The sequence below is a fragment of the Gymnogyps californianus genome, chromosome 2 (genome assembly GCF_018139145.2).
Source record: "Gymnogyps californianus isolate 813 chromosome 2, ASM1813914v2, whole genome shotgun sequence".
NCBI classification, from domain to species: domain Eukaryota; kingdom Metazoa; phylum Chordata; class Aves; order Accipitriformes; family Cathartidae; genus Gymnogyps; species Gymnogyps californianus.
Window position 1 is genome coordinate 128,215,137 of NC_059472.1, and position 21,309 is coordinate 128,236,445.

General features: G+C 36.9%; 1 protein-coding gene across 2 annotated transcripts in view; it reads left to right on the forward strand.

The window, feature by feature from the left end:
• TBC1D5 (TBC1 domain family member 5) overlaps window positions 1–21,309 on the forward strand; it is a 311,060-nt gene that overhangs the window by 241,423 nt on the left and 48,328 nt on the right. For both annotated transcript variants that reach the window (XM_050891710.1, XM_050891711.1), the window contains exons 17-18: window positions 7,916–8,001; window positions 12,825–13,096. In XM_050891710.1, coding sequence (XP_050747667.1) covers window positions 7,916–8,001; window positions 12,825–13,096 — 358 coding nt within the window. The remainder of the gene's footprint in view (window positions 1–7,915; window positions 8,002–12,824; window positions 13,097–21,309) is intronic.

Consider the following 21,309-nt stretch of genomic DNA (forward strand, 5'->3'; position numbering starts at 1 on the left):
GCAAATACTTCAGAGACAGGATGGAAAAGAAAGTTGTTACTGGAAGCCAAAACTTTAAACTGTGCTTTCTCTTTGAGCAAGTTGATATCCTTAGTAGCAAAGTAAAAGCAATTCTGATTGTACTTGATGCTAAAGCAAGAAGCTGAAGCACTTTAAGCTCTTAATTACTTTAGCTACCAATAAAACTTATTGCTTGTGAATTTCTTGAGGCTGTTTCTTTCAAATGATTGGTTTACTTCTGTTTAAAAAGTCATCTAAAGCTACTGACCCTCTCCTAAAGTGTAATGATGTTATTTATAAAATCACACTAATAAAATGCATTTAACAGTGTTAGAGTGAGGTGATTATGGTTCTTCTTGTGTGCAACCTGACAATTCCATTAATCACTTCTGGTTTGCAAGGTAGTTTATCAAAAGGAAGCACTTAAAACACTTAAAGCACTTTGATTCTACCTAGTCAAAAGTTCTCCATATCATAATTTATTTATTTGACTAAAATTTGCAAAACACAAACTATAAGTTATGTAAAAATAGATTCATAACTTTTCAATAATATATGAAAGATTAGCTACTAAATCATATCCAGTCTATTATGATGGAATTTAAGTTTAGTCTCTTCTGATATAAATGTAGATATCCTGCTGGTGTATTGACATATTTTATAGTAAATATTAATGTATTAATTGTTGTATACAAAGCTATTTGAGTACATTTGTATTGGGGAATGCTTCTCTGAAAGAGCAAAATACTTTCAAGATAGAAGTGGGAATGGTACATTTTATCCTTTACTGTAACTTTTTATGGAAAATCAGGTTTGGAGATGTGAGGTAGGACTCTTGTCCTTTATCTTTTTAACAAGCAGTAGTGTTCAAAATGGCTCTGCAGTGTCCTCATTATTGGACTCCCAAAATGAAAGGAGTTGCTTGTCCTGCAGCACCAGGACCTTAGCTTCTCTCTGCGTTTAAGAGGAAGAGTCTTGGACGTCATACTCCTTTTGCTGTGGTGTGTGCTTGGGGCTCTTCGAAAGAGCCTTTTTCACTCCCCTAGGGACCTTTTTCAAGTCTTTTATGTAGCACATTACATGCGGAACATAAATTAATCTGTTTCTTTTCCACGTAGCAGAAATAACCAAATAGCACCTTAAAATGTTCTTGTTTTTCCCTGATATGTGAGATTTGTGTACAAGCATGTATCTGGAGAAAATATAATGCTGTAAGTGTGGTTATAAGGGTTTTATCAGTATAAGCTTCGGATAACTGCATTACTCACAAAGCCATCAGTGAGTTATGCAGGTTGTCCAAAACGAGTGCCAATAAAACCATAATGTGGTAGCTTTTCTGTACATAAAGATGTCATATTTTAAATCTCATAATTTGGAGCATTCCGGGGTTTAAACTGAAGCTTGCTGTGTGTTCCCTTCAAAAGCCTGGATCTTTCCTCCACAATGTTGTAAAACTCCTGTTCCTAACCGTGCAGGGCTGCAGGATGCCAGAGCATAAATCTGTCACGGGGTAGGGCTGAACACTGTCAGATTTATACCTCACTATTTAGTTAATTTACTTCTTAAAACCAAGGGTTCAGCTGAAAAATAGGCGACTAAATTAAGAGGCAGATTTAAAAGGTACTTAAGCGATTCTGTTAATGCAAGATGGGGATTTTATGCAGGTTATGAACTTGAATGTTGGCAGGTCGGAGTCTTTTTGTCTGGAATATCGATAAAAGCTGATTTGGTAGGATTTGATCTACCTGTTAAAACGTAATACACTGTAAAATTATAAATGAAAAAAAAAAAAAGGCTTTCCAATCGGTTCAGACAAGAAGCCAAAATATACAACTAGAAATTTCTTTCAGTCAAGTCACTGAAGCATTTTTAAATCTCACTTGTCATTTTTTTCAGTTCTTCATCTCTTGTCATAGAATGCCCATGTGAGAGAAAGCATGTGTGTATGAAGTTAAAAACAGACCATAACGCATGGTCTTTAAAATACCTTCCTGGTATCTGAAATTTCTAGTTGCCAGGGGAATGGAGGGTTGTCACGTAACAAAACTGGAGATAATTTATTTCAGCTTGATCGGAGTTCAGGGGTTTCTCCCTGCCTTGACCCAATTAGCTGAATTTGCTTTCCTTTTCAGTTCTTTCTGGGAATTTTTGTTGTTTCAGGAAAAAAAAAGGCACTCCCTAATTTTCTTTAGAAATGATTAAATATGATAATTCTTCATGTTGTTATTGCATTGTAAATAACGAGTTCTGCAGTTGAGACCCACAGCATCTTTCTGACAAATGTAAACAGGAAGCATTGTTCCCAGTTTGAGGATTATGGTGTTCCTTTGCCAACACCAGTATTAGTGCACAGATCTCCTGACTCCTGTGTTTAAAGGAAGTTCTTTATTAGTTCTGTGCAGGATACTCTTCATGTTGTGCTACTTTCATGCATCGGGTTGATAGGTGCAAACTACCAACCGGTGTTTTGGATAATATTTTGCTATTGGCCTTGAACCACTTTAGAATTGGCAGTAGCACGTTATGTCCTCTAATGTCTCACTGGGTTTTTTTTCTTTTTAGTAAGTATTTAACTCAGTGGTTCGTAGGTGGATGGAATACCTTTTGTGCTCCAGAAGGTTGCTTGTTCTGCAGAAGGTAGGAGGAAAATTAGAAGGTGAAAGGAAGGTTTTTGAGGAATGGCATTTGCTTTGGGTGCTCTAGAGTTTGGGGGTGGGTTGGTTGTTCAGTATACCAAATGTTGTGGTATGTTTATGTAATGTTAAGCCATTGCTTATACTGTATAAGTTTAGTCATGGAGTGGAGACAGCTGCTTGGATACCTGACAAAAGAATAAAAAGAGGAAAGGTGAAATTCTCTGTGCAACTAGGCTATTAGTTATTAGTGCCTAACAGGAAAACTGAACAAACTGTATTCCTTATCCACAGATCAGCTGCTGTATTTCAGTTCTGTTCCCAGTCCAAATTTTTGCTATGTTTGTATCATCTTTATTGAAGAAGCATAGGTGATCTAGAAGGAAAAGGTAAACCTTTGCTGACCTCCCAGTCATTACTGAATATAGGGCCATATGCTCCTCCAACTTTCATTAGAAACAAATGAAAGGAAACAAAATAGCATTTTAATACAAAAATGTTTTAGGATGTACAAGAATTATGAAAAAATCCAATATTTCCCTGTCAGCTAAAGGGGAAAAAGGAGCAAACTGGCTCCTTTGAAATACTTAAATAAAAAGAGCAACACTGCATCATTATCTTTCTCTTTTTTAATATATGTTTAGTTCAGTCTGTTCTTTGGTTTAGGCTTAAAATATTATTAGTTTAGAAAAAAAGATGTATGTTTGGTAGCACTTGTTTAATATATTGAAAAAAACTAGTTTAAAAAAATCCCATTTAGTACTAGTGAGATGGTTATTTTGGTGAGCCTATTGCTGTGTGTATATGTAATTCACTGCTGCTGTTCTGTTTGGTTTTTCTCTGTTGCATTTAGGTTGTCTAGTTTCAGATACAATCTATTAAGTGGAGTATTTTTCAGTAGCTGAGGTTTTCCCACCTGTCTACCCTAAAACACCTGCAACATATGTTTGTGTAACCCTGCAATGCTTTGTGGTTTGGGCCTTGAGAAATTCCCCCAGAGCTTTTTGCTTATAAACAGCTGAGCAATTCATTTCTCTAATGACGAGTGCTTTTCCCTTGGCATTGAGGCAATAGCATGTTCGCTAAAATAAGCCCCATTTTTCATCAGACATATTGAAAATCTTTTTTTCATCGTTGTCTCTCATTCTGAACCTTCAGATTTTGCGCAAAATTGTATTTGAATTTTTTTCTGTTAATAATACTAAAGAGGGAGGAAAGGAAATACCTCAACAAAGAAGAAGAAAAGAGTGTTGTAGAGTTTCCACCACTTGCACCTGCGTGTAAACTTTTACAAATAGTATGTATTCAGATGGTGAAACGTTACGTTGCAGCAGTAACCTGGTTTTCCTAGTGTGTTGTAGAACAGTCTGCCTGTGACTTCTGTCACGCACAAGCGTGCTTTGCTATATCATATCTACTCCGTGGGTAATGTGATGTGATATGTCTCCAGAGGCCAGGGAGGAAAAGGGTTATACCAAGGAATTTGAGCATATGGAGCACAATCCTTAGCTGGTGGGAATTGCTTTTCAGCGGTTTATGTAAGTTTAGGGAATCTGCTGCATTCGGTGTGATTCTGACCATGGCCTCAGCCCCCCACCTAGGAAAAGAGCAGGCGGGGGTATAACTTAACTCGGCCCAGTGTCCCTGGAGGAGAATAAAGCCAAATAGAAAGTCCCCCAAGAACCTCCTGCCAGCCGTGGGAATTGGAGTGAGTCAGTCTGGTGGTGGCTGGGAACAGCAGCAGGAGGACGGGGGTTAGAACTTCAGCGGCAAATGAGGGGGCTGCATCTTTTAGGCAAGGACGGGCTCAGAGGCAGGAGTACCTCAGAGATACCTGAAATATTTTAAGGCATCTCTTCCCTTTGGGCTGTGGCTAATACATTTTGAAGAAACAGAGTCCAAAATCACAGTAATTTCCCTGTGTGCTTCTATATCTGAATTTCATACATAGTTCTTTTAAAAGTATAAACTGGGCATTTTCTACCAGTTGAAACTAAGCTCTCTCTAGCTAGAAATTAAGATTAGAAGAATTATAAAACCAGCAGACTGCTCCTACAAAATGGGTGTGGGGAACAGGGATTTCTAGTATTGGCACAGGCAGCTTTTCTCGCCGATTTCTGCACTCTCTTTCCTTAGAAGGGGAAAAACGTAAATGTGTTAGTCTGTATAATGTCCTTACACAATTTCTTAGGGGGATTCAACAAACTACTAATTTGAAGGGTTGATTTCACTGTCATTTTAACATTATCCTTTTAAGAAAAAAGATTTTATCTGAGGTACTAGTCAAAATACTTACATAAATTGAAAAAGTAAAGAAAAAACTTTACTTGCTTAAGTAATTAAAAATACAGATAGGATCATTCTAAATTGCACTGTGTAGGAAAAAAATGCGGTCACTGTGAATATTTTAAACAACAGAGCTATGTTTTGCTGTAAATAAATTTGTTTAGTCTTCAGTCCTAATACATGGAATGTAAGATAGGGGACAGCTCAAATTGGATGCTGAGAGAGGGGAATTAGTTTAAAATTCATAAAGAAGAGGCATTGTAATTGTGTAGGTTTTCCTTTCTGCTTCTTATATTTAACTTACTGAAATGGTTAAAAAGAATATAAAATTTAAAGGAGAATCACAATAACATAAAGATCATAATCTTTATAAAACCATATTTTTTGCTGTCTGAATTTCAGTTTGCAGAAGTATTTAAAATTTCTGTGGTAGTACTTCACAGATACTTGTCTGCTAACATATATGTCAGGTTGTTTTTTTTTAAATAATGAAATTTTCCAAAAGAATATCTCTGTAGTGTTACAAAAGGAGTTGCAGCAGTAACCCTTGGTATTTACGGTCTTGCATTTCTAATGTTGTATTTTCAACAGCATTTTTTCTGAGGGCTTTTTTTTTACTGCATGTAATAGGACTTTAAACTGCTTCTTCCTTTGATACCTTTAAACCTCATAGGAATTTAAATAGGCCCCTGTGAAAGTAATGCTTGAGCCTCATTCATATGTTCAAGTTAGATCGTTATTCCTATTAATGGCTTTAAGTGCTTAGATAGTAGATCAGCCTTTCGTGTCTTGAATTGCTTGTCATTTCTGCATAAATATGTTTCAAGATACTGTTCCACATGATCTTTTCCTCTTTTTTTTTTTTTTAATTCAGAAACAATGTGTAATAATCTTTTATTTATTGGGTGGTGGAAAAGAAATTTCGATGTTTTTGCTAAGTTTAAATACATACTGAGTTATTGGAAACAAATTGCAAAACTGGCTAGCATCTGGTAACGTGAATTTTTCAAAGGGCTGTCTTATGACTTAGAAGTGCCTGTTATTTTAACCATCTCTTACTCTTCCACCTTGTTGAAATGGTCATCAAGACACATAAAGAAAAAAGTTATTTAATTCATGTCATGGGAGAAAAGTTACACTGATTACTCGCATGGTAGTCGCAGAACCATCAGTTATCCTCATCACGTCAGTTTGGATTTGATTATCATAGAAATGCATTGAATTACCAAACTAGAGCAATAGTAACTAAAGCTGATTCATTGTTATTGCTGTCGGTTGATGAGGACTGACTTACAAGCCATATGAATGGGTTGAGTTATGCAAATATTGTTTTTATAACAGGAGAAGAAAAACGTAGAGCGGCCATTACAATGTGGGTGGTAGGACAGATGAGGATTTTTTTAATGTTTGTCTAATAGCTTTTAGTTGTTTCATTTTTTAATGAACATTACAAACAGGATATATTTTTAAAATGTTTAATATGTTTCCAAAGAAAGAAAATGAGACATTTCATACAAGATTAAGTCTGACTGCAGGAAACAATCTGGAAATTTCCAGCCTTAAATTTGACCCCAGAAATCATCCTGGCCTTTGATATCTACCACCTCTTTAAATCTTCTTCTCTTCTTTTCTGCACATGCAATATTTTGGTCTTTAAAATGCAACTCCTATATCCTCCTCCAAAAATAAGGTTTCCAAGGAAGGAGGGTTATCTGCAGTTACGTGGAAAATGAGAGGATAAGACTATGGATATTCCGCTCTATAATGAAATCTGGAGGGCAAAAATACAACGTGAAGCTGAAACAGCTGAAGATTGACTCCATCAAAAATATAATGTACTCTCACCTGGAACGATTATTTCAGAAAGTTCATTGCATAGTTCATTAAAACTGTATTTACTACTAGTAGGACTTAAGAAGGCAGATCAGAATATAAGGCAACAGGCTATGAATGAATAAACCTTTAAAGCAAATACTTGGAAAGCATTTAGATCTATTTTATACAATATATCTGATCATTACACAGAAGTTTACCATTTTCTTTTCTCTTGCACTAGAAATGAATTACTTTAAGATATTTCTCTTCTAATTTAGATATATATTAAAAGGGCCTCTCTGTACCTCTGTTATTTTGGTTTCATCTGTATGCAAATTTTTTTACTTGAAAATATTTACTTCTCTCCCCCCTCAAATAATGTCCTTCAGCATACATTTGTTTGATCAAGATACTTTATGGATATACAGTGGTCTACACTTAATCAATGTTTGGTGGATTATTAGATCGGAAAAGGACGATTTCAGAACTATTGAAGGCAGCGTGCTTCAGTGAAATAGTTTCATTGTGGCAGAGGCAGAGACTAACAAGTGGCTTGTGGTTTCAATATTAATTACATAAATTTTATTACAGGAGAACAGTTCTTTATTTGTGGCCTCTGTTTTGAGTAGGGCGAAATTTGGGGAGAAAAAAGGCTCCGTCTGCCATCTAGTGGCAGTGTTCAGGTTGTCGCCCTAAATTTAATTCTTTGCTTAACCAAGGCACTGCTAGTGATGCATTCAGTTCAAAATGTTAGCTATAGTTTCTCCTTACTGTTACCATTTTCTTTAAAAACATACCACTTTAGCTTGGAGGTGGTAAAATTCTATACCTGAGTTACAGGAAGAAATCAGATCAATGTCTGAACTTGTCCAAGAGTTATTGATTTAATTAGAAATGTTACCACTACAGCCAACAGCCTCATCGCTGTGTGAAAGAACGCTAATTTATGTGAGCGTGGAGTGGACTTACTGGTAACACTTGGTATTATTTTAAGTATTTTAAGACTTCACTTTTATGTAACTGGCATTACTGCCTTGAGAAACCAAGATCCTGGGAAAAGAAATTACTCTTTAAATTTCTAAATTTCTGATCTTCATTAATGAGCATACTTCTTGTCTCTGCTTTAAATGTCAGAAGATTCCAATAAGGTATTCTTTTTAATTTTTTTTTTCTTTTTTTAGGGAAATCCAAGACCAGTGACTCACCAATTCCAACAAAATTTAGATTATTACAAAGCACGTGGAGCAGACTTGATGAACAAAACCCGGTAAGCTGTTTCTGAATATGCGTTCACTGGACTAAGACCTTACATAAACAAAATATTTCAGAAGTCACTTTTATCCCAAACAGGATTTACAGAAGCAGTATTAGAAGCATGTGTGTTTGTTTAATGACATATATTTTGAATCTTTGCCTTGCCTGTTATCACATGAGAAATGCAAGTTTTCCAGACAGCATTGCAGTCAGCTCGCTGGCATTTTTTTAATGCTAAGGATGTTCATACACAATGATGTGTATACCAAAAGCAGGGGGTAAAACATTGCCAGTGTGAGTTCTGTCACTGAACTACTTCTGATAACGCATCTAATCGCAATCTGGAGTATCCATGTACCAGAAGCTGTGTAAGTTAAATTGAATTAATGTAAATCCAATTTGAAGTAATTTTTACTAAACCTTTTTGCAGCATTCCTCCCTTGTTTTAGAAACAGTTTGTGTCAATACTGCTTAAATTCCTTGTCAAGGCCATTTTATCTGGTGGTCACAAGTGTAGAGGAGCCCGTGCCCTGACTGGGTGGCCACAAAGTGGGTGCCGATTGCTGGTGGGTGGTGGCTGCTGGTGGCTGCGGGGCAAGCTGGTGCAAGACACAATGCCTTGCTTCAGTTTATACTGTCACAGGCAGTTTCTTGGGTTGCACGTGGCCCCAGCCATATACTGTGCCTCCTGATTCATAGGAACTTGCTGGCTTTTAGACCTTTGCGCCTCTGTCAAATTCTGTTTCTATCAGTTACATTAAAAGCTAGCTAAGTGGAGTGGATTAAAAAGCTCTTAAAAATGGAGAAAGGAACAGAAATTAAAACTGAGTAGAGTGACTGCAAAAGCATCTTTTTTTTTTTTAAAAAACAGGCTTTGAATTTGAGGAAGAGTGACAAAAATTACTGCATTCTATTGCATTTTCTTAATGTTTTTACTTGTTTATTCTTTAAAAAAATGGTCTCAAGAGTTGCCTAAACTTGAAAAATAAGTTATTTGAAAATTCCAAAAGAAGCTTTCCAAGGATTTTGAAAAAGTAAATAAATCATAAAGCCCAAACAAGAATGACACCTGTTGGAAACCTAAATTCTAAGGAAGCAAATGTCCATTAAATCTGTGTAGGAATATAAATTCATTGCACACGTATATACAGGATACACACCAAAGGAGAGGAGAAATTGTTTAGAATAGTTCAGATAGAGGAATAACTGGGATAAATTTATCTCAACACAGGAACATTTAGAGTAGGTCAAATGTGGTAAATCTGTTTAAGATAGGGCTAAAGAGAGAACTGGAAGATGGAACATTAGGAAATGTTTCTGCAGTGAGCAGAGAGATGGATTAGATCAGCTACCAAGTCTTTCTCATCTTTAATTCCACAGGCTCAATGATCTATTTAAAATATCTTGGCAAATCTCTAATATATATTGCTTATTTTATCACATATAAAACTTTTTAATCCATCATATTCATATATTTCTCTCTCATCTCTCATAATGGCTACTTACTGAAGAGAGAAATGCCTTTGAATAAGGCTTGCTTAAAACAAAGCATTTTCATCTTAGCAGAATAACTGCAGAGATTGAATCATCTTCCTACTGCTAGTTTAAAAATATACCATTCACAGTCAAGGTCAATGATGCTTATTGTGATGAAACAAAATTGTTTGCTTCATAGATGGAATTCACATCTCCTTGATACTCATATTTTTAAACTGATGCCTTGCTTTTAAATGCATCTGCTGATAACTCTACAACATAATCAATCAGCATTTTTCTTGTAATTGTTGTGCATGTCTGGTACATTTAGATGGCTAAAATGTAGACATTGATCCATGTTTAATGGCTGTAATCATCCTTTGCGTTAATATATCAGACATTTAAATGGTAAGAAATAGATACATTGTTCTTATTTTCCTGAACTTCAGCTCAGTTTTAACGTACCTCCTCCAGAGATCTAGCACCTCGCTAGTGTTCATTTTCTGAAGCTGTGATTCAGAGAAATTGCACAACAAATTTTACTTCAGAATACTTTTATTAAGACCACCTGTTGTCAAGAAATTTAAATAACATCATTATTTATTTTTTGTGTATCTGTATGTGTTCTGAGCTGATCATTAGCAGTGTCAGTTCATAGCAGAGCCAAATCACACATAGGTATTAGGAGCTGCAATAACTATCCTTTCTAGTTCTCAAATAATTATGAAACATTATTGCACGTTATTGTTGAAAGCATTTTTTAAAATCCTATTTTGGACATAACAGCTTAGAGAAGATTTTTGGTGTTTATTGTTCCTGTAAAGTGAAGTTTCTCAAAAAGTCTCTTTCCAACCATCTGAAAAATGCAAATAAACTAACTTCTCCTGGTTTACATATATGTCAAAGCAGCAAATTAAACAGTGTAGAAGGAAAACTGATACTTTTTATTAAGCAGAATATAGCTGAAAAAAAGAAACAAGAAGGAAACAAGCTTGTGGACACAAATACACAAGCCTCTGTACAAGCTTTGTCTCCTGCACCTGTGGACCATCATGATTCCAATGATGCAGTTAGTTCAAAGCGTCCAGTGGCTTTGTTGCTCGGGTAGCCTGTCAGGGAGAAAGATTTACTTCCCGTAAATATCATTTTTTGGGCAAAGTTGAGTTTTTTTACTGATTGTCAAGGCTCTAGACCTAGAGACAACACAAACCTAGGACTCAATGTGCAAGCCATAAGCTTCTTTCTAAGGTGATGTTTCAGGTGAGTGAGTGATATACACCACCTCAATCTTGGTGATTAGTTTCAGTAGACTGAGGGAAAAAATATGCCAAATATACTAAAGTTTGGTTTCTGAATCTCAACCAAGTTATTATTGGTATGACCCCCAAAATCAGTGCTGTAATTAGATTCATTGCGAACTGTTGATAACTGATTGATATCTGCTAAGCCAGCATTTGGCATTTCTTCTTCCACCTTCAAAGCGACAATCTTCGTTTTCTTTCTGGAATGGAGAAGACATTAAACAAAAGGCCCTGTGCTGACTCTTCTGATGCCACATATATGTGATGGAATAGAAAAAATCCCTTTTTTTTCCTAAGTGTCTCTGCAATACCTTGGGGAACTGATTAATAACTGAATCTGCTAGGTAGTAGCAGAGTAAAATTTAATAGTAATAAACATTTTAGCATGTCCTCTTCTTTAAAATCATTGAGACATATTCAGTTGGCTTTTGAAACCATTTGGGATTCCTGCAAGAGTATTTTATAGTTCTGAAGATACTCTCTTTGTAGTGACTTTGTCAGTCATTCTCAGGTGGCTGCAGAAAAACATTTTGTAATATCGGCAGCAATCAATAAAATGGGGAGACACAGAAACATCGTGTAGTCGTTATTCAGCCATCGTTCTTTTCCAGCTTCCATAAATTGGAAGCAGTACTTTGTCCCAGTCTCTGCGCTGCTGTTTCTCCTAAAAAATGCTACATGCTGTCTTTCTTCATCACCAGGATACGGCAGAAGGGCCCCATACAGCTTGGGGCTGTATCTCGTGAATGTGCAGGCTCACATACTTTCTTCTGCTGTCTCTCATTTTAACCGTATCTATTCTGAGTCTAAACAACTCAGCTGTTGTTATTTTCTGGATATGTTCTATATGTGTGCGCACGTTTATATTGTATATTCTAAAAAAACCATGTCTGGAGACAAATAGGGAAATTATATGAAAAGCAAAATCAAAATTACTTTTCCAGGTGCCTGCACAAGTTACAAGTCACCCATATTAATTCATTTGTAGTTTATTTTTAGTTAAACTCCCCCAAAACATTGCAAAACTATTTTTCCCCAGTACAATGATTGTATTGTTTTTAATTACATGTATTTCTTCAAATTTTTTTGAAGTCAGCTATTTATATCACTGAAGTACAGATCAGTAAAGTAAAACCTCAGGAGTGGAAAGGTCTCTGTGACTGTGATATATTTCTGTGAAGGGTGTTTCAAGCATTAATTATATAAAACAGGAAAATATTGCATGAACAAATAGGAATGGCTTTGCTGATCCCTGGATTATGTGAACACTTCTACTGGGAATTAGAAGCTTCTTTGTCTCTTTATTTTAGACAGATTAAATGGTTCGACAATTTCCTCATTCTTAATGTTGCAAATAACTGAAGTGAATTAAATAGCCACTGTAGTTAAAAATAAAAAGTAACAATGATAAGGATCATGATCCAGTATATGTGTTATATCCTGAAGCCATTCTTCAGCCAAAATCACTTTAGAAATCAGGATTCCCGTTAAAAAGTGCTTGGCTTGAAATGGCTGGGCTGGGCACAAGGTGAAGTAAGAGCAAGAGACATCTTGCTCTGCCAACCTAAAAATACAGTCTAGTGTTAGTTTTGCTTGTTGAAATAAATGTTTGAGTTTGAGTTATTTTAAACATTTAAGAGAATTTAATCTAGCAGAAGTAAATATTAAAGCAGTCTTTGAATAAGAAGTGCAAAAAGTCAGTTTTATAAAGTTTTTGATGCTTTAGAGCCTGGATTGCTTTTTGTCAATCTCTCATTTTTTTCATTTAAAAAGGCAAATTAAGAAAATTGGTGCAAACTTGCTTTGTTCGGAATTAGTCTGCATTTTTCAGGAAGAAAGGGCCAAAACAATTTGTCCACTACTGGTTGGGAAAAACTCGCACCACATGCCGTCCCTGTGGTTCCTGTGTGTATTCCAGTGCGACTGTAGTAAAACACCCTCTTTGTAATGTTCAAATCTTGGATTTTTTTCCCCCCATTTTTGGAGAACAATGCATGCATAGCTGCGCCTGTCCAAACCGTTGGCAAGGATGTGATGGTTTCTCCTCTTCTTTTTTCAGCGCCAGTGCTAAGGCGGCCCCACTGAACATTAACAAAGTCTCCAACAGCTTACTGAATTTTGGCCGAAAGCTCATTGCTCCGGCTATGGCTTCAGGCGGGGCTGTGGGCGCTCCTGCCGGCGGGAGCAGCTTTCCTCCCCCTGCAATGCCCATCAGAAGTGCAGTGGAAGCCCCCCAGCACCACCACCACCACCACCAGCACCACCACCACCACCAGGCACAGCAGCAGAGGATGATGAAGTCCGAAAGCATGCCAGTTCAGCTGGGCAAAGGTAAAGATGAAACGTGTGGCAGTGCCGTTACAGAGGGAAGCTTTGTTGTACGTCTTAAGGACTGAAGAAAGTCCTTTTATTGATTTTATATCAATGGGTACGTATTTGGAGGAACAGAAGAACCAGAATTTTGTTAAGCAGGATGCCCATGCTAAGAACAACAGCACGTTTGCAATGTAATACAGAATTAGATGTTATCTCAAGAATGTACAAATACTATAGGAAGTTTTGAACCTTTAAAAAAATATTAACCAGAAATTACATCAGACATACCAACAAACTACATCGTTACCATAAACATTAGCCAATTAATTTTTCAGTCTTTTAAATGCAACATATTTTTAACTGTAGGACTAATTTCAAATAGGTTTTTTCAGGTTATTGGCACAAATCCTATGCATAACAATATTAGCTAAATACGAGTGAAGGAAGTTAGATCAATTACAGAGTAATTCTTAATAAACGAAATCTTATTCCCTTTAGAATGTGTGGAGCTTAGTTGAGAAGTTATTTGAACAATAACAGGTATTTGCCTTTTAATAATTTGTGATGGTCCTCTGCACTTTCTTGGTTTAGTAAATACTGCTTCTTTTTCTTGAGCCTTTTTTTTATATTTCTTGAGGACAGTTTATTCAAACAACAGTCACAAGTTTAGCTTTGGTAGTTGTTTCCTATACTCTGCCACGCTCAAGGTGTGTTACTGCTTTTCATCTTCAGACAGCCTATGGCAGTATGTTCTTTGCAAGGAGTATGTAGAGTGATACGGTATCTGCTGCTTCTAGCAACTCACCCTAAGTAATGGTTATAAGTTTGAGTCATTGTCCCGTACAAGCTGTGCACATATTTCTGTATCAACAGGAATACAGAGAGTTGGTAAAGTTATCAAGAAATGATGCAAATTTATGATGTAGGGCACAAAGCATTTTCATGGTAAGAGGAAATAAAACATACTGCAATGCTTCGGTACCTGCAGCTTCCTCTCACCCTATTCTGTCTATCCATGGTTGTTTGGTACAACACTTGCAGAAGTAATTTAAAGGCAACAAAATGTAAATATACTTTTTTTTAATCAGTTGAGATGACAGTGAGTTTTATTTTACATATTAGTGCCATGCTTGTTGTTCCAGACCTATACAGTTATCAGTGTGTTGCCTGTAGTTGGATAGAAGTTTTAAATGATGGCAACTAACTACATTTGGAAGTGCCATAATTAATTTGTATTTTTGAAGAGAAACCCAAAATGGCAAAGGAAATACAAAGTCTTTTAGAGGCTGCCCAGTGAATTCTCTCTGAAATAAGTTTAAATGTAGGAATAGCTTAGCAAAAAAAAAAAAAAATCCCTATTTGCAATGACACTGTGGCAGAGACAGGCTAAAAAAACCCTTTTGGAGCATGATGCAGATACCTTTGTGAACAACTCAGCACCATCTCCATCACACCTTAAAAGTGAGGATAAGGCTTTTTAGTTCTGTGCAGAAGGACAGTATCACCACCTCAAGAAAGTGCTGTACAGCATCCCCAGTGAATGAGGGCACTCCCCACAGCTCTGAGAAGTTGCGGGTACTTCTATCCCAGGCATTAAGATTTAGGTTTTAGAATATATCCATACCCTGAGAAGCTCTCATTCCACTCCTGTTTGTGCTGAACTTTTTACATGCCTTTTTACCTTCTGCAGTGGCTTTTTTCAAACTCTGGATTCTGCTCTAGCTTTTGAGTATCTAAAAGCTATTTGGCGTGGTTTGTAACTATAAGGCTTCCAAGTAACTGACTAGCTGTCACTAATTGTCTTATGTTCCTGTTCTTCACTGTGTTTTCAGCTCTCCTTGGCCTCCTGGAGCTTGGTTATTTAGCTGAGGTAGGCAGAGGCACGGATTTAGGATTTAAATTGATAGACATTTGCACTACCAGTTGATCTAACACTCACACATGCTCAGTTGGATAGTATAACAGACCAAAGTGCTGTGAATCTGGCAGGCATGAAGTCATAAAAGAACTCATCCATTTTTCTCATATTGTATTAGTCCTTTCAGGTTTTGAATGCTCAAGCAGTGCTGATAATTTAAATTAATATGTAGAGGGTTGTAAGTTTGAAGAGATTAAATTAATTGCCTGATCTACTTTTTTATTAAGTGTGAAGAAGTCCTTGGTAACAAAATATCTTACAGGACTGGCAAAATAATTCTATCCCAGCTTTAACAGCTCTGTTTAGACAGTTACCACTCACCAACCAGCAGCAGTGCCAGGTCATTCGTGCTGCCACCTCCAGGGGTGGCTTGTGCTGTACTCTAGATGAGGGACGGTTGGTTTACATAATTGATAGTAATTATTTCTCACTCTGAAGTTTTGGTACTTGCTGAATTTCTTCAAGAAAAAACGCATATAATTTAGATAATGTAAACAGAAGAACAGCGGACTAATATTAAAAAAAAACGTAGTTGCAAGCCTGTAATCCAGATGAGTCTTCAACATTACAAATCACAGTTGAACGAAGTATCCAGACACCTAATTGGAAATTCAGTTCCTCCTAATAATATATTAATCCCATTCAGCCTGTCCTCAGCACGGAAGAAGATTGGGTATCATTACTGATTACTTATGCAAGGTAGCCTGCTAATAGAAAAGGGATTAAAATATTCTCTTGATCCTACACAATGAAGGACTCATTGGCACAAAGGTTGAATTCAAATCTTGAGTTCATTGGATTGTCAGTTGAGTTCGTTGTCGTCAAAGACAAAAATACTGATAATGAAAAAATATGGAAAAAAAGCGGAATTGTTGCCCTTTGTGTTCCACTGGGTTCTTGAGCATTCAGAAACTGGATACTCTTTGATTACCAAACGGCAGTGTGTTGCCAGAAAAAAAGCATTTCTCTTTCACTTCTTCCCTGATACTGCCAGATACAGTTTTCCTTCTAGGTCCTTTCACACTGAAACCCAAAAGGCTTTCGATCTGAATGTGGCTTTATCACAAGGACACGTTAGAGGACCAGTTTGAAGATGAAGTTCTGCCAAAACTGTGATCAGCTATTTAAAGAGTTTCCAGACTACTGTTTGTTTTTATGAGTTGATACTTCTGTGGTATTTGTTGTAACACAAACAGGATTTCCACAGTCACCGAATATGTCCTAAACAAATGATCTCCATATTTAGAATTATTTATGAACTGTGTCTAGAAAATGAGTATGCTTTTTCAGAAGGAAAAAGAAGTTGTCCTTACTGATAGCAGAACTGAATAAAAATTAAAGGAATAAAACACTGATGAACAAATGCTTTTTTTTCCTTTTTAAAAAACATATAAATATACATATTCTTAGGCAATTACGAAATTTTATTGACATTAAGAATATGATGCTCCCAAACTAGCAGAATGACACTGTCAGTGTAAAGTACCAGAAACAAAACGGTTTTGATTGTTTGTTTTGGTTTAGATTTTGATATAAATCAGTCTCTTAAAAACAGTGCTTTTCTGCACGTGTCTGAATGCAGCGTATAACGCACCGATTATTAAAACTTGCCATTTCTTTTCGCCTGCTCTTACAGCGCTCCCTTTACAATGTCGTTTGCGTTCAAAGCCAACGGGCCTTCCAGCTAAAAACCCCAAAGTTGCAGCTCTTTACTTCGGTGAATTGCATTTGTTGGGGAAACCTTCTAACGCTGTTGCTGTTTGTTTACCAGGCGAGGCAGGCGCAGGCAGCGATGCTGGGCTGCCGGGCCCGGCGCAGCATCCCCCTGCCCTCCCAGGTACGGCTGCTGCCGAGGCAGCGGGCTCTTTCTGTGCTTGCAGCGTTCCCCTCCGGCTGCACAGCCACCCACCCCCGCGGGTTTTCCCATGCGTGGCGTCTCCATTCCCTGCCATTGTCCGTCCACCGAGTGGCACTGTTGTGTAGAGAGAAAAAAGCAGCTTCACTTCATCGCTCCCTGGCTGTGCTGTGTGTGGCCCTTCGGTTACATAGGCGCTGTACGCCGGCATCCGTCTTCGTTAAAAACGTGTGTTTGCCTTGTACTTTGTAGTCCATTTCACACTTTGTCATGTGGGGCAATTCGACCATCAGTGTCTCTTTGAGTTACGTTACTTCCCTGTTGTTATATTTGAGGCAGGTATTTTGAGCTGAATGTCTACTTTAATGCACTTGACTAAAGACTAGCTTACCTGCCTTGGCCTGAGATAATGAGCGTACGGATTTGTGTGATGAGATGGTTTGAATAAATTTTAAAAGTACTGGAAGCCTTTGTTCCAATTTCGGTGTAGGAGAAAAAGGGAAACTAATTTATCTGAAGTTTAAAAGTTTTATAAAACTCATTCTTTTTGCAAATTTTAATACTCTACATCCTGACTATGGCAAATACAGAGTAATAGATGAGCAGATCTGAATGGTTTTGAATTATATATCGTGCCTTACTTCTGTTCTTGGTATCTTTGTCCTTGCTTTCCTTATAACTATGAAAGCTATTCTTTTCCTCTGTAGGGGCCAAACAGAATGAGCCATCAGTTTTGTATGCCTTCAGTGCGTCTTCCTCTGATTTTTCATATGTTTTAGTAGAGACCTCCAAAGTTCATGGTTATCTCCCCTATAACTTAACTCAAACTTAGTAAGACCTGAAGCTTGCTTTTCTTTCATTGTAAGTCTTCTCCACTCCTCTCGTCATCATCTTTTACTTTAAGTCCTTATTATAGATCACATCATTACATTTAAACTTTCCTCCTTCTTTTCAAGACATTGCATGTCTCCACCCTCTGCCTTGCCAGCAATACCAACAGTTTGGTCCCTTTTCCCACTACCGCCTCTGTGTATTTTCCAAATGGTTTTGAGGCAGAGCATTTGTAACCCCGCGGTCAGCCCCAGTATCATTAGCAACAGGCAAGTGGTGAGCCAGTTAGAAGCCAGCACATGGAGGTAATGCTGCTCCTTTTTGCCTCAGAATTGGTTGTATTTTTAGTGCATGAAATCCTGTGCATCATTACTGTGAACTATTTATGCATTTTAGTGTGCATATATATATTTTTGAGACATCCTACGCAGTAATGTGTTCTGACTACTGCTTACGTCAGGGATCCTTAGCTATTTGTTCTGTGTGCCTCATAGGCATTTATTTGATTTCCATGCTTGGGGTTTCTTGAGCCTGTTTCATACAGGCTTTAGGACCTTCTGGTATATGCTTAGATGGTCAGAGATTAGATTTCTCTAATCTTCTTTGAAGGAGGCATAATGTATTTATCTGAGATTGATAGAATGAACAGAGGAAAATGAGAGTTTTGATTCAGTGATGTTCTCAGATTGCTGATTAAGCTGCTAAAGACAAAGGAGATGAGTTTGGTTAGTTATTAACTGTAGTTTATTACATCATTTCATACATTTCGATTCTACACGGAGGGTAAGAGTTCTGTTATGGTGGGGGTTTTTTTGCTTTTTTTTCTGAGGAATAATCCAAAATTAGAAACTCTCTCAAATGACCTTCTTATTAAGCTATTGAGTGAGGAGAATGTACCACACTGCTTATTAAGAAAGATACAGAATCAATAAGACACACGACAGAGAAGATACAAATGGCATTTTGTGTAATCATCCCAAGATCCTGAAGTCTTTGCATTGGTGCTACAGCGTTATTTCCAAAGTTACGTGAGGGTTGTTAATGCTCAGAAATTGGTGCACACATAATACATCTGAAAGACTTCAAAAGCATCGTGGTGACTTCAGTTAAATGTTCTTGCAGCAGCTCCATTAAACTTCTGTGTTGGGAAAATGATAGGTGGCTTTTTTGTTACATTAGGGAAAACATGTATGATTGGTATGACTTGTCTTTCAGCTTTCTTATTTACAGTTGTAAAAATGATGACTCCTCTGGAAATTGGAAAAGCATATTACAATCCAAGAACTCTGCTTTATGACTTGCAACACACTGTAATTATTCATAAGTGCCATTCTTTCTGTCTTGCTTAATTCTTAATCACAGCCCCAAATAATCCATGTCACAGTGCTGTTCTCAGGGTTGGAGTCAGAATAAAAAATTAGTGTTTCCTAATGATAATTTTCTCAGATTTGCTCATTCATGCAGAAGGATCAGGTGCATCCTAAGCTTTCTTCTTACCTGGATATAAAACATAAAGAAACAGTATTTTTATCACTTCTGTTTTATTGCTTCTCTATCTTAGTTTCATTACATCTTGTATTGCTTTTATTTTTCATCTTCATTATATTTTATAGTCCATAAGAACCAGATTAGTCAAAGCTCTTGGTGTTATTTGAGCAAATTTCCTTTTAGGACAGTTGTATTGTTCTGTCTACAAAATCTCAGCTATACATATTTCTGCTCTTGTTTGGTTATGCAAGTAGTTGCATATTCCATTCCTCTAAGCTGTGATCCATCTTTTGATGTGTAGCTGTTCAGTAAGCAAAGCGGTAGCCATGAGGATAGTTCTCTGTCTTTTCAATTTCCTATTATATTTTGGACTCTTTTTCCTTAGAGCCGAAAGACAGAATATAGAAAAAAAAGAAATCTTTACAAATAATTTTTCCATCATTTTACCAAGCTGTATTATTTCATGTGCATGAGTTCCTCAAATATATTTAAAGTGTCCCTCTGTCAATGTTATCTATGAAATTTTACCACATAATCTGCTTATTTGCAGGTGAAGTGGGTTAAGTACAGGCCACGCGGTGGAGGAGTATGTGAAAAACATACATTGCTCATTGTTTAACTTTTGGGTTTTGGTTTTTTAATCTTGATCCTATGTGGAAGATATCTTCTTATTACTAGGATAGGAAAGAGAACCCATTTAGTCTGATTTATACATAATAAAATATTTTTTCATTGTACTTTACTCTGTCCACCAAATAGATTTTTTTATGTTTAACATTTATATTAGCTGCTCTGGCTTAGCTGTATGAATTGCTTTTATAAATGCTTTGTTTGCTAAAATACGTAATTTCATCTGTTCCAAAACTATTTTTAAGTTTTACCTACTGTAAAACCACACTTCCATTATAAATTGCCACTATGAAATGCATAAAAAGTCTCCTTCTTACATAAAGGCAACTGTAAGTATAATGGTGTTGCCAAGTGACATGATTTTATGCTAAAATTAGAAATCTTCTGAAAACTTCCTTGTGACTGAATTATTTCTGCTGTTTGCCATGCAGTGTTTTCTCCTTTTCCACCTCTACAATTATTTACAGGATTGGAGATTCATGTTCACCTGATTAATGCACATCCTGTTTCTCTATAAAATGTGAAGGCAAAAGTTAAGTGAGATTTACAGCCTCCATCTCCTGTACTTTAAGGATGCTGTTCAGACTAAGTGGTAGGGGCTAAAAGTGACTAGAGGAGGGCTGGGAAGAAACAGAAAAATGCAGTTGAATGAAGTCGGTGGGAAGGAAAGAATATATAAAGGAAAAAGTTGGAATAAGGAAGTTGCAGAAGCAGAAGAGGCAATGTGGAGGGGTCTGAAGAAGAGAAGGAGGCAGACAGAGGAAGATCCACAGGAGTATGAGAAGCAGGACATAAAATGTAGGAGGGTCATGGGAGACATGAGCAAAATAAGGCAGCAGAGAATGAAGGAGGAGATGGGAAGCCGTTTATATGCCAATTTTCTTCCAGAAAACCTTGGGAATATTAAAGCCAGATCCTTTATTGGGTTTTGTCCTTTTTGGTCTGTTTTGTCACATGCGATGTTTTATTCTTTGCTAGTTCAGTCTCTTTGCATTTAACAGTCTTGCTAAGAGGACATTTTAAATAGATCTGTATTTATTCTGGTAAGAAAATGTGAAGTGCTAGTTTCATGTGGCTGTGGCTGTGCAATATATGCTGTGTAGGTCAAACACCGCGGAGAACTTGGATCGAGCTTTGTCTCCACCCAGCAGGTGGCCAAGCACAGCACCGCTGACTTCCACACCACTTCGAGGACAGTTACCGTTCTAGATCTTAAATGACTGAATTAAGATGTTTCTGTATGAGTAGGTTTTGCTAGTTGTTTCCTTTTGTTTAACATGTTTGATCTCAGTAGAGCTGGTCTCCTTTTGTATCTAAATCTGAACTTCTTTCTGTGCTTTCTGCAGCTTTTTCTGCCTCTATTTCCTTTCGTTTCTTTGTCTTTTAGTTTTCTTTTATTTCTCTAGAAAACTGTATCATGGGGGAAGACCACAGTGCATAACGAAGGGGAGACTAACCCATTCCGGAAAAGGAGTTAGTTTTGTATTTTCAGAATTGGTAGTGCAT